Source organism: Triticum dicoccoides, chromosome 6B (assembly GCF_002162155.2).
Source record: "Triticum dicoccoides isolate Atlit2015 ecotype Zavitan chromosome 6B, WEW_v2.0, whole genome shotgun sequence".
NCBI lineage: Eukaryota > Viridiplantae > Streptophyta > Magnoliopsida > Poales > Poaceae > Triticum > Triticum dicoccoides.
This window is the reverse complement of record NC_041391.1, coordinates 525,538,585-525,552,488: the sequence shown is the minus strand read 5'-3', so window position 1 is coordinate 525,552,488 and position 13,904 is coordinate 525,538,585. Positions and strand designations below refer to the sequence as shown.

Genomic DNA, 13,904 nt, shown 5'->3' with positions numbered 1-13,904 from the left:
CACCTAGAAGGCTAGAAGCCTAGAACCGGTGCGATGGAGATGGAGAATGGGCGTGACCACTGTGATGGTCAATGTGTACATGGCTCTATACATGGCTCGCGGCGACGGTCCTAGCGTCAGCGCTACGTCAGTTTAGACGCCTGTTGTCCACAACGATCCTCCACGTCATCTGTAGACAGCGGTAAAAACACCCCATGCAATAGACCGTCCTTTCATACTATTCCCTCCGTAAACTAATATAAGAGCGTTTAGGTCACTATTTTAGTAATCTAAATGCTTCTATATAAGTTTACAGAGGGAGTACTCCCTAAAATTAGGAAATATGTTAATTAGTCTACTAAGTTAAATCCCATCCACCTCCGGCCGACCCCACTCTATACAAAAGGGCAGCTGCCATTTTCTACAGACGCACTCGATACAACGCTGGAAAGGCCGTCCGTAGCGAGCGATTTTCAGGTGCTGCAGATCGGAGAAATGCTGTATAGCCGGACGTTGGAGAGCGATATGTAACATACTTGTGACTATATGCGTATTAGTTAAAAGTGCATATGCTCCCATGTGCCAAAATGAATTTCCGAACGCACATGCAGTAAAAATAAACTGTTGCTAAAAGAGAAGCTCAAAACATATTTAGTCTTGATCCAGACACGAAGGGGCACGTTTTGGTTTCTGTTGAGGGTAAGCCTTCTTGGTTAGTTCTATTTCAACTCAAAAAGGGATGTCCGAAAGTGCTGATCTGAACTAGAACAGTCGAGGGCGGTTTCACTAAGCTCAAAACATATTAGTCTTAATCCAGACACGAAGGTTGAGTTCTAGCCCTACTCACTAGCATGATAGAACAACCACATCAAAGTCAGCAGAACAAAGCCATAATAGAACACCGGCTTAACGATATTATTACAGATCCCTAAGCTCAGTCACCACAGCGACCTTATTTTGGGGAGCTCTTCTAGGGGAAATGGCTAGTGTGACAGGTCCCCCAGGGTTCTAGTCTCCCATCTTCCATCCTAGGACGAAATCTGCTCTAGTAATATCAATTCTGGAGATGCTCCAGAATGAGACGATTTCCAGTGTAAGGCAAGTGTGCGTCCTGAAATAAATAGAAACATGCAAGAGTATTATTCTCTAGTGTGATTCTAAACATTCGATACTTTACATGGTAAATACCAAAAGAGAAAACCTCAAGTAGCACTCTTTAGCCAGAACATTAAGCAGCTCTTACACAAAGCATAGTGTGCATGCAAAAAATAAAATAAAAACTTCATACAAAAGAAACATCTATTTATTTTGCGGCAATTACTTGGTCTTGTGGAGTACTAAGATAGTGCACTTAATCAACAATCATGAACAGGTGCTTCACAAGGCAGTGTCGCTCATCATGCAGTGCAAGGCTCTTCTCTCCGCTAAGTGGAGGAGGGCAGCAATGGTTATGATAGCTAATATTCAAATTCTGGCATGTTCTGCAACGACTGGTGAAGTGGGGGGTCGACAAGGCGTAGGACAGCTTCCCTGTGGTTCCATCCCAGTGCACGATCTATGTAATGTTTTTTTTTACCTATGAAACCGTAGGGGAAGCCCCTATGGTATATTTTCTACTCCCTCCGTCCCATAATGTAAGACGTTTTTTGGCTCTAGTGTAGTGTCAAAAAACGTCTTACATTATGGGACGGAGGGAGTATTATATTATCAGCAGCTAGGATATACAAGGGGGGTTGAGGGTAGGTATCCTAAATGTTTACATGTTAGAGAAGCCAAAGAGAAAGGAAAACAAACAAAAGGCTAAACTTACAAAGCCCTCTCCAAATTGAAAAGTTCTCAACCAAGCCAAAAAAGGGTCTCTGTTCTTATCTTTCACCCTGAAGGAAATGAGGTGGAGGTCCTTCTTGAAAAGAACTTTCCACTAAGTTAAAGAAGGCGGCTGCCCTTCTAAAATCCATTCCTCTGTCCCAGATGTTCCAAAGAGCAGCACTAATGACTTCAACAAACCAAGGCTTCTGAAACTGAGACCTAGCAAGCCTGATCGTCGCCAAAAAATTCAAATGAGCAGCTAAATAGATATTGAGGTCGCTCCAACAAGCCCTGGCAAAAGCACAATTGAAAAACAAATGTGCCCTGCCTTCCCTAGTGGCTGAAGAGCACAAAACACAGTTAACTCTGGACTCAATGTGCCAGTGCCCGCCTTTCCATCATGTCCCTGGTGTTTAGTTGATCAACAAGTATGTGCAGAAACAGCACGGATTATTATTATTTAGATTTATGGGAGGGCATCAATAATGTACTGATATTTGTGAGTTGATCCCATAGAGCCAGCAAACTATCTAATTTTCAGCAAACCGGCGTGGAAGGAATAACAATAGAAAGATAAGGGCATGGGCAGATATTTAAATGAGCAACAGACTAAGTAATATGTACCTGTTATTCCCAGGTTCTTTTTCTTTGACGTCAAACTTCCCACTTCGTTCTCTTCACACACACATGAAACTTGAATTTCACAGTCCTGTAACGTAATTTTTCTCAACATTTCCTTCCAAGACGAAGGTATAACATAGTACTCATGAAACATAAGTCCCTTTGACCTGCAGGAAGAAAGCAAACATGTGGTTAAGGCTATTAGAACAATACAAGTGGCACATGCCGCTGTCAGCGTGGTGGAAAGAAACCACATATGGAAGGAACCTACCACTCAAAATGGTGGCAATATGTCGTCAGATGATCGGCCAGGGTGAAGGGCCGCACAGAGGGCCGAACCCTCTCCTTCAGGTCATGTATGAGGGCATACGTTGATGTCCGCTCGAATGTCCCGCTGCTTAGAGAATACACTACACCAGGGTCGAAGTTGGGCAGCGAGAAGTAGATGGAATTGCTGCTGATAGAAGGGAGTTTCGTGGCGGAGACACATAGGCATCGGTCTTTGCTAAGGAAGAGCGCCCGGTCACCTAGGCTACTCAACAGAACCAGTCCTCTTTGGTTTATATTCACCAGGAAGAGGGCAAAGGCGAATGGCTGCCACCCCTTCTTGCTCTGGCTAACACGACGATGCTGGACAGCAAGGAGCATGTATTCTCTGAATTCCACAAGGTAGTAGTAACAAAATGCAGGGCAACCAAACAAGCTGGGAATACGAGCAACCACTGGGTGCTGTGGGAATAGAGGGTACACCTGCACAATCTCCCCTGTCCCCTTTCTGATGCCAAACAGTCTGCCTCGGAATGGTAAGGCAGTCCAAAGCTCAAGACCTTGGTGTATGACAGACCAATGTGGCTTCCCAGGTTCAGCGTAGACCACCACTGGCACAACCGAGAACCAGGCAACGACAGCAATCGAGGCATGGGACCGGCAGACTGCGGCTTTCATCCAAACCAAATGGTGGAAGATGGGCGCAAGGGGAGGGAGGTCAATGAAGACACGGGTGAATGGATGCAGGACACGGACAGCGGTGGTGCCCTTGTTGAGCAGGATGAGGAGGCCATCAGTGAAGCCGACGATCCGGTGGTTCTGGAGCTCGGGCAGACGGACATGGAGGCGCCTGCTGGTGGACGTGTGGAAGAGGGTGATCTCGCAGGCATCAGCTGGGCGTACGCCATCGCCGTCACAGAGGGCGACCCAGCCGCGAGGACGGAAGCGGGTTTCCTGCAGCGTGAGATCGCAGGGGCTGGTGGTGAAGGCACGCCAGTGCGAGCACACAGCGCGGAAGCACATGTAATCCGTCACGTCCTCCGCCAGCAGTTGCTCGGCGATGATGCGGGTGATGTCCGGAGGGAGGGAGGACCAGTCGGTCGCCTGGGAAGGCTCCCCGGCGGCCTCTGGGCGCTTGCGGGCGGTGAGAGCGGCAAAGGAGCAAGCTTTACGCTTCAGTCCTGCGCTCGCCATCGCTCCTGGTCTCCGCCGATGCAAAGACAAAAAGGTCGGGCCTTTCCCTGCGAACCAATCTAAATATACTACTAGAATCCTTGTTGGAACTAGACTCGGATCCGTAAGAAACAGAATCAATTGCGCCCCTCCGTCCTCTCTTATGTAGCACTCTACATCTAAGGGGCGGATCTAGATGGCATGATGACGGGTCTGCACCGGTGCACTCGAAATTTGTGGAGGTACTGTCGATTTGGGTAATCACTGGATGGCGAAAATCTCATACCTCGTAAACAAATCAAAGTCCAAGAACGGACAGGACAGCAAGGAAACGGGAACGGCGGCGATGTTCGGCGACGCCGCACGAGGAGGGATTGTGCCGTAGGGAGAGGGCGGGGGGCGTTGTTGGGGCGTTGATCCGAAGCTAAGTCACGGCGGCAGCTCTAGGGCTGCTAGAGGGTAGAATTTGGAACCGCATCAGACTGGAGTTGGGAGTTGTCACAGGTACCGGACGAGCTCCGCGGGGGATGAGGGCGGGGCGCGTTGCTGGGGCGTTGATCCGAAGTTAGAGCAACTCCAAGGCAGGACCCAAACACACACGAATTTTGTCTGCTTTTTGTCCGTTTGGGTCTCCTGTCCGCCAAGCGGACATGGGACGGACACGGTGTACACCCGACGCGAGAACATAACAGCGGACAGAGCGGACAACAGCTACACTAGGCGCCCCGCCTTCTCCGTGCCAGCCGGAACCTTCTCCCGCCGCCCCTCCTCTCCCCCTCGCGTCGTCGTGCCATTCCGCTCCCCCTTGCGCCGTTGGGCCCTGTTGCTCCCCCTCGCACTGCTGCGCCTGAGGGAGTCCTGGATTAGGGGGTGTTTGAATAGCCGGACTATGACCTTTGGCCGGACTCCTGGACTATGAAGATACAAGATTGAAGACTTCGTCCCGTGTCCGGATAGGACTTTCCTTGGCGTGGAAGGCAAGCTTGGCGATACGGATATGTAGATCTCCTACTATTGTAACCGACTCTGTGTAACCCTAACCCTCTCCGGTGTCTATATAAACTGGAGGGTTTTAGTCCGTAGGACGAACAACAATCATACCATAGGCTAGCTTCTAGGGTTTAGCCTCTCTGATCTCGTGGTAGATCTACTTTTGTACTACCCATATCATCAATATTAATCAAGCAGGAGTAGGGTTTTACCTCCATCAAGAGGGCCCGAACTTGGGTAAAAACATCGTGTCCCTTGTCTCCTGTTACCATCCGCCTAGACGCACAGTTCGGGACCCCCTACCCGAGATCCGCCGGTTTTGACACCGACATTGGTGCTTTCATTGAGAGTTCCTCTGTGTCGTTGCGTTTAGGCCCGATGGCTCCTCCGATCATCAACAGCGATGCGGTCCAGGATGAGACTTTTCTCCCCGGACAGATCTTTGTATTTGGCGGCTTTGCACTGCAGGCCAATTTGCTTGGCCATCTGGAGCAGATCGAAAGCTACGCCCCTGGCCATCAGGTCAGATTTGGAAGCTTGAACTACACGGCTGATATCCGCGGAGACTTGATCTTCGACGGATTCGAGCCACAGCCGGGCGCGCCGCACTGTCGCGAAGGGCATGATCTAGCTCTGTTGCCGGACAGTGCCTTGGAGGCCGCACCCATGTCCGCTCCGACCCTTAGCTCGGAGCCGACTGCGCCAATCGAGGACGGGTGGTTGGACACCACCTCGGGGGCTGCAATCTCTACGGTGATCGAGCCGAACACCATCCCTATTCTCTGTGAAGCCCGTGGCTCCAAGGTGCCGGACTCTTCTCCAGACTCCAAACCCTCCGCGCCCCTGCCAGTCGAATCCAATTGGGCGCCGATCATGGAGTTCACCGCCGCGGACATTTTTCAGCACTCGCCCTTTGGCGACATTCTGAACTCACTAAAGTCTCTCTCTTTATCAGGGGAGTCCTGGCCGGACTATGGTCAACAAGGTTGGGATGCGGATGACGAAGAAATTTAAAACCCACCCACCACCCACTTCGTAGCCACTGTCGATGATTTAACCGACATGCTCGACTTCGACTCCGAAGACATCGACGGTGTGGACGACGATGTAGGAGACGAACAGGAACCAGCGCCTATAGGGCACTGGAAAGCCACCTCGTCATATGACATATACATGGTGGACACCCCAAAAGAAGGCAATAGCGATGGAACAACGGAGGATGACCCCTCCAAGAAGCAGCCTAAACGCCGGTGTTAGCGGCGCCGCTCTAAATCCCGCCAAAGCAAAAACGGTGATTCCGGCACGGGAGATAATAACACCCACGGACAGTGCCGAAGACAACCACCTCCAGCAGGATTCTGCACAGGAGGACGGAGAAGCCAGCCCTCATGAGAGAGCGGCAGACAAAGAGATGGAGGACGATAATTACATGCCTCCCTCCGAAGATGAGGCAAGCCTCGACGACGACGAATTTGTCGTGCAAGAGGATCGCGTGGAACAAGAGTGTTTCAAACACAGACTTATGGCCACGGCGAGCAGCCTCAAGAAAAAACAGCAACAGCTTAGAGCTGACCAAGACTTGCTAGCCGATAGATGGACTGAAGTCCTTGCGGCCGAAGAGTACAAACTCGAACGCCCCTCCAAGAGCTACCCCAAGCGCAGGCTGCTACCCCGGTTAGAGGAGGAAGCACTGATGGAGTCATGTACCTAGGGTAGGGTCACAGACCTGATCTAAGTACCCTGCCCAAGGACACCCTTAGAAGAGATCACCTTCCAGTCGACCTACGAGGGACTCACTCGACTGACTTGAAGGACTCGACCACGAAGACTCACTCGACCACCAGAAGGTCAAGAGGCACTCTGCACTGCAACGGTCTGTAATTAAGTAGACTTTATGATAGTAAAGACACTTTATGTGGGGCGTTACCAGTAACGCCCCGGACTTAATGTACCTTAAACCCTTCATTACATGGGTTGGCTGGGGTCCTGGCGCACTCTATATAAGCCACCCCCCTCCACAGGCAGAGGGGTTCGGCACCCTGTAATCCATATACACATAATCCACTCGACCGCCTCCGGGCTCCGAGACGTAGGGCTTTTACTTCCTCCGAGAAGGGCCTGAACTCGTACATCTCTTGTGTTTACAACCTCTCCATAGCTAGGACCTTGCCTCTCCATACCTACCCCCCACTCTACTGTCAGATTTAGATCCACGATAGTTGGCGCCCACCGTGGGCCCGGTGTTTTAGCGATTTTGTGGAGAAGTTGCGATTCTTCCGAGTACTTTCATCATGGTAGCTGCTGGAGTTTTGGTCGAGGGTCGAGAGATTCGTCTCGGTGCTCTCACCTCGTCGCCGACGACTCCGCCTGGCTCCAGGAGGCTCCACTCGACGTCGATGCGCTCCTCGTCCGCGGTGCGACGCATTTTCGCGCATGTGTCCGCGGCGTTCTGCTGCGGCAACCGTCGACCCCATATCGGTCGACTCCCCTATCGACCACCCTCCCGGTCTCCCGCCAGCGCAAGCGCTCGGGTCGGTCGAGGCTTCAGCGGTGGGTGAGACACGCGGTGGCTCGCCAGACGGCCACCACCCAAGTTGCGGCAATCGAGCCCGAGGAATCTCTCTACGGCCTGTTCGATCTGTCGACTGGCTCCGTAGAGACTGCATCCGAATGCGATAGCAGTGATCCAGCGGCGGAAATCCTGATGGTCGACGGGCCTCGCAGCCCCCCTGGCTTCGCCCGTGATGGTGGGGCAGGCGACGGAGGCGACCCCGCACGAGACCACGAAGAGTACCAGCCCGAGCCACTTGACTCTCTGCAAAGAGAAGAACTTCGCCGCAGGAACATGGATGCCCTGCATACTCCCATCGCAGGAGAAACCCCCGAGGCTCGCGCCTTGGAGGAGGCACGTTTGGCCAATTTGGCCGAACGCGCTCGCCTGGAGAATCTTCAGCGAGCACTCGACGAGCGCGCGCGGCAACGAGTTCCCGACGCCAATCGACATCAACTCTTCCCGCCGACTAAGGTATATCGAACCCCAATCCAGAATTTAGCAGCTGCGACCCGTATAGCAGAGTCCATCCAGCCCTCTCAGTCGGAAGCTGGCAGAGGCTTGATGCAGATCAGGGATCTGCTCCGGGCAGCAGGAGATCAGAATTCAGCCGTGTCGCAGTCGCGCAACAGAATTCACAGTCGATCCGTCGCTGCGAATACGGTTCAGTCGGCTCACAGTCCCAGATCGCCTCCGCGGCGTGAAGGGCGCGAGAATCGGCGAGACCAATATGGAGACCGACACGACCGAGATGATAGGCGTCGAGTGCCCACTTCCCCTCCGAGGGATGGGTCTTACGCTCCTCGGCAGCAAGATGACAGACGTCAGCTCAGTGCGGGGCGAAGAGTTCCAGTCGACCCCAGAGAACCAGGCTTCGACGCGCGATCCATTATCGTGCAAGGCTTGGTCGACCGGAACAGAGCCCATCGAGGTGGACTCGACAGAGATGCGCCCACGAGCAGTCGAGTGCACGTTTCTGGTCCGGAATGTTTCAGCAGAGCTATCAGAGCCGCAGTGATTCCTCCCAATTTCAGGTTGGCAACATGAGTCAGCAAGTTCACCGGTGAGTCTAAGCCTGAAACTTGGCTTGAGGACTACCGAGTGGCGGTTCAGATTGGTGCTGGGAATGACGAGGTGGCCATGAAGCATTTGCCCCTCATGTTGGAAGGTTCTGCCAGAGCGTGGTTGAATCAGTTACCTCCTAGCAGCATTTACACTTGGGAAGATCTGTCCCGAGTGTTCGTCAGAACGTTTGAAGGAACTTGCAAGTGACCGGCTGGATTGACGGAGCTGCAAGTCTGCGTGCAGAAGACCAATGAGACTCTCAGGGAGTATATTCAGAGATGGATCACTTTGCACCATACTGTGGAGAATGTGTCTGATCATCAGGCAGTCTGCGCCTTCAAGGATGGTGTCAAGAACAGAGAATTGAGTTTGAAATTTGGTCGAACCGGAGACATGACCTTGAGTCGGATGATGGAAATTGCTACCAAGTATGCCAACGGCGAAGAAGAAGACCGACTCCGAAGCGGCAAGCACAAGCCGAGCCAGTCGGAGAAGGGAAACACCAGTCGGAAACAGGAGCAGAAGGCTGAACCGGCAGCTCCTGGAGAGGCTCTGGCCGTGACTCATGGAAAGTTTAAACGGAAACCAAAAGGATCCTGGAACCCTAAGAAGGTAAAGGATAAAGAAGGGAACGACGTGATGGATATGCCGTGTCACATCCACACGAAGAAAGACGAAGAGGGGAATATCATTTACCCAAAGCATACCACTCGCCAATGTCGACTCCTGATCCAGCAGTTTCAAGGAAAACAGTCTAAAGACAAGGAAAAGGAGTCAGACAAGGCCGAAGACAAGGAGGACAGTGAGGAAGGATATCCGCATGTCAACTCCACTCTGATGATCTTTGCAGATGTGGAAAGCAAGAGTCGATTGAAAGTCATTAACCGCGAGGTGAACATGGTTACCCCAGCAAAAGCAAATTATCTGAGATGGTCCCAAACACCCATCACATTCGACCAATCTGATCACCCGACTCATATTGCCACCCCTGGGAGGCAAGCTTTGGTGGTCGATCCAGTTGTCGAAGGCACTCGACTGACAAAAGTGCTGATGGACGGTGGTAGCGGGCTGAATTTGTTGTATGCAGACACACTAAAAGGAATGGGCATTCCGATGTCCCGAGTAAGCACCAGTAACATGAGCTTTCATGGAGTTATACCAGGGAAGAAAGCCGAGTCACTCGGCCAAATAGCTCTGGACGTGGTGTTTGGTGATTCGAAACATTTTCGCAAAGAGAAGTTGACGTTTGAGGTCGTGGATTTTCAGAGTGCATATCATGCCATTTTGGGGAGACCAGCTTATGCACGGTTCATGGCTCGACCATGTTACGTGTACCTCAAATTGAAGATGCCCGGCCCCAAAGGAGTGATCACTGTCATCGGTGATCGAAAAAAGGCAGAAGAGTGCTTTCAGAAGGGCTCAAAGATTGCTGATTCCCAGGTGAGAGCGGTCGAGTTTGAAGAATACAAGCAAAACGCAGATCCGAGTGATTTGCTGCGATCCAAGAAACCCGTCACAGAATCTGCATTTCAGTCGTCCGGTGAGACGAAGCCTGTTCACATTCACCCGACCGACCCCGATGCAGCCCCGACCCACATCTCCACAACACTCGACCCGAAATAGGAAGAAGCGCTCATCCAGTTCCTCCATGAGAACTGGGACATTTTTGCATGGAAGCCCGCTGACATGCCAGGTGTTCCCAGGGGACTGGCTGAGCATCGCCTAAGAGTCGACTCATCAGCAAAACCAGTCAAAGAGCATCTTCGGTGGTCCGCCGTCCAGAAGAGAAAAGCCATTGGTGAGGAAGTGGCTCGACTGTTGGCGGCAGGATTTATCCGAGAGATATACCACTCCGAATGGCTCGCTAATGTCGTCATGGTTCCTAAGAAGGACAAATCGCTCCGAATGTGCATTGATTTCAAGCACATCAACCGGGCCTGCCCGAAAGATCATTTTCCTCTTCCTCGCATAGATCAAATTGTTGACTCGACCGCGGGATGCGAGAGATTGTCTTTTCTAGACGCCTACTCCGGGTACCACCAGATCCGTCTGTACGGACCCGACGAGGTAAAAACAGCTTTCATCACTCCATTCGGGTGCTTCTGCTATATCACCATGCCATTCGGCCTCAAGAATGCCGGAGCCACATTTATGCGAATGATTCAGAAGTGTCTACTCACTCAAATCAGTCGGAATGTGGAAGGTATATGGATGATATCGTCGTCAAGTCACGAAAAGGTTCCGACCTGCTCGCTGACCTCGCCGAAACATTTGCCAACCTCAGAAGGTATGATATCAAGCTCAATCCATCAAAGTGCACATTCGGAGTTCCTGGTGGCAAGTTACTCGGTTTTCTCGTTTCCGAGCGAGGGATCGACGCTAATCCAGAAAAGATCGGCACTATTCTCCGAATGAAACGCTCTGTGCGAGTGCACGATGTCCAGAAGCTTACTGGATGCTTGGCCTCATTAAGTCGATTCATCTTACGACTCGGTGAAAAGGCATTGCCTCTTTACCGACTAATGAAGAAGGCAGACAAGTTCGAGTGGACTCCAGAAGCTGATGCAGCGTTTGCCGAGCTAAAAGCTCTGCTCTCCACCCAGCCGGTGCTTGCTGCTCCAATCAGCAAAGAGCCTCTGTTGCTTTATATCGCAGCCACAGGACAAGTTGTCAGTACAGTGCTTATGGTCGAGCGGGAAGAAGAAGGAAAAGCTTTCAAAGTTCAGCGCCCAGTGTATTATTTGTCTGAAGTCTTGACTCCATCCAAGCAGAGATATCCTCATTATCAGAAGCTTGTGTATGGAATATACATGACCACAAAGAAGGTTGCTCATTATTTCTCTGATCATTCCATCACAGTCGTCAGCGACACTCCACTATCAGAGATTTTGCACAACAGAGATGCAACTGGTCGAGTGGCGAAATGGGCGATTGAACTTCTTCCCCTTGATATCAAGTTTGAAGCAAAGAAAGCCATTAAGTCCCAGGCGATAGCAGATTTCCTCGCCGAGTGGATTGAACAGCAGCAGCCGACTGAAGTTCACTCAGAGCATTGGACCATGTTTTTTGATGGCTCTAAGATGTTGAATGGTTCCGGTGCTGGGGTTGTCCTGGTTTCCCCAGAGGAGATAAGCTCAGATATGTGCTCCAGATTCACTTTGATTCCTCCAACAATGAGGCAGAGTATGAGGCCCTCTTATACGGATTGCGCATGGCCATTTCACTCGGCGTCCGTCGCCTGATGGTCTATGGCGATTCAGATTTAGTGGTCAACCAAGTGATGAAGGAGTGGGACATGAGAAGCCCATCCATGACTGGATACTGCAGTGCAGTGAGGAAGCTGGAAAAGAAGTTCGAGGGGTTGGAGCTCCATCATATACCCCGACTGAAAAATCAAGCAGCTGATGATCTAGCAAAGATAGGTTCCAAGAGAGGAGCCATTCCGAGTGGTGTGTTCTTGGAGCATATACACACTCCGTCAGTCAAAGAAGATCCTTTCACCGAAGAAGCTCCACAGCCCAAGAGTGCCACAGATCCGACTGAGGTTGAAGTCCCAGCAGTGGTCGACTTGGTCATGGAGGTCTTGGTGGTCATTCCCGACTGGACAGTTCCGTATATCGCGTATATCCTGAGAAAAGAGCTTCCGGAGGAGGAGGAAGAGGCTCGACAGATCGTCCGTCGATCTAAAGCCTTTACCGTAATCAAAGGACAGTTATATAGAGAAAGCACGACTGGAGTTGGTCAGAAGTGCATAACACCAGAAGAAGGTCGAATCATCCTTAATGATATCCACTCGGGGACCTGTGGTCATCATGCGTCCTCTCGGACTATCGTGGCCAAAGCATACCGAGCCGGATTTTACTGGCCAAAGGCGAATGAGATGGCAAAGGAAATAGTGGATAAGTGCGAAGGATGTCAGTTCTACTCGAATATGTCGCACAAGCCTGCATCAGCTCTGAAGACCATTCCACTCGTCTGGCCTTTCGCAGTATGGGGGTTGGACATGGTCGGTCCTTTGAGAACAGGTCGAAGTGGCTTCACGCATGTACTGGTGGCAGTCGACAAGTTCACCAAGTGGATTGAGGCTAAACCAATCAAGAACCTTGACGCCGGTACTGTTGTTAGCTTCATCAGGGAACTGATATTCAGATATGGAGTCCCGCACAGCATCATTACGGATAATGGGTCGAACTTTGACTCGGAGGAATTCAGGGATTTCTGCAACTCTCAAGGCACACGAGTCGACTACGCTTCAGTCGCCCATCCGCAGACGAATGGACAAGCAGAGCGAGCCAATGGCCTGATTCTCAAGGGATTGAAACCCCGACTGATGCGTGATCTCAAGCATGCAGCTGGAGCGTGGGTCGACGAACTTCCCTCGGTGCTTTGGGGACTGCGGACCACACCTAATCGATCGACCGGAAGAACTCCATTCTTCTTGATCTACGGAGCTGAAGCAGTCTTGCCGAGTGATCTTCTCCACAATGCTCCTCGAGTTGAGATCTACAACGAAGCAGAAGCTGAACAAGCGCGGCAGGACGCAGTCGACCTTTTAGAGGAAGAAAGGGAGATGGCTCTGATCCGATCGACCATCTACCAACAAGATTTGCGTCGTTTCCACGCCAGAAATGTGAGGGGTCGAGCCTTCCAGGAAGGAGATTTAGTTCTCCGAGTGGATCAGAAGAAACATCACAAGCTTGCTCCTTCTTGGGAAGGACCCTTCATCGTCACCAAAGTTCTCCACAACGGGGCGTACCGTCTTTACAACGTCGAACGTAATATCGACGAGCCCCGAGCTTGGAACGCGGAACTACTCCGCCCATTTTACACTTAAGTTTATCACTCGGATGAGTTGCAATAAAGTACTCCTATAGTTCATGGATTTCAAAATAATAGTGTCATAGTTCCTCCATAATTTTTGTCACTTTTTATGTTGTCCAATAAAATTTTCCCCTCAGTGGGTGACTTAGCCGCGAATCCGTTTCGCCTAAGTTTGTAAAAATCCTTACCGAGTGGTGAGCCAGACTCCCACTCGGAGGCTTAGCTGCGAATCCGTTTCACCTAAGATTAAATAAAATCCTACCGAGTGGTAAGCCAGACTTCCACTCGGGGGCTTAGCTGCAGTCCAAGTACTCGCCTAAGTTATAAAAATCCTACCGAGTGGTAAGCCAGACTTCCACTCGGGGGCTTAGCTGCAGTCCAAGTACTCGCCTAAGTTATAAAAATCCTACCGAGTGGTAAGCCAGACTTCCACTCGGAGGCTTAGCTGCAGTCCAAGTACTCGCCTAAGTTATAAAAATCCCACCGAGTGGTAAGCCAGACTTCCACTCGGAGGCTTAGCTGCAGTACAAGTACTCGCCTAAGTTATCAAAATCCTACCGAGTGGTAAGCCAGACTTCCACTTGGAGGCTTAGCTGCAGTCCAAGTACTCGCCTAAGTTATAAAATTC

General features: G+C 51.2%; 1 protein-coding gene across 1 annotated transcript; it reads right to left on the bottom strand.

The window, feature by feature from the left end:
- Positions 1 to 721: 721 nt before the first annotated feature.
- On the bottom strand, positions 722 to 4,404 carry LOC119322445. The gene is made up of 3 exons (XM_037595929.1): positions 2,681 to 4,404; positions 2,413 to 2,576; positions 722 to 1,090 (listed from the first exon to the last, which is right to left on the bottom strand). Exons 1-3 carry the CDS (start codon positions 3,868 to 3,870, stop codon positions 1,008 to 1,010), a joined length of 1,437 nt encoding a protein of 478 aa, XP_037451826.1. The 5' UTR covers positions 3,871 to 4,404; the 3' UTR covers positions 722 to 1,007.
- Between the last annotated feature and the right edge of the window lie 9,500 nt (positions 4,405 to 13,904).

Excerpts from the sequence above, each read along its gene's own strand:
- LOC119322445 (XM_037595929.1), bottom strand. The coding sequence starts at position 3,870 with ATGGCGAGCGCAGGACTGAAGCGTAAAGCTTGCTCCTTTGCCGCTCTC. Across the intron at positions 2,577-2,680 it reads TATTGCCACCATTTTGAGTG|GTCAAAGGGACTTATGTTTC; the intron begins GTAGGTTCCTTC and ends TTCTTCCTGCAG. Across the intron at positions 1,091-2,412 it reads AAAGAACCTGGGAATAACAG|GACGCACACTTGCCTTACAC; the intron begins GTACATATTACT and ends TATTTATTTCAG.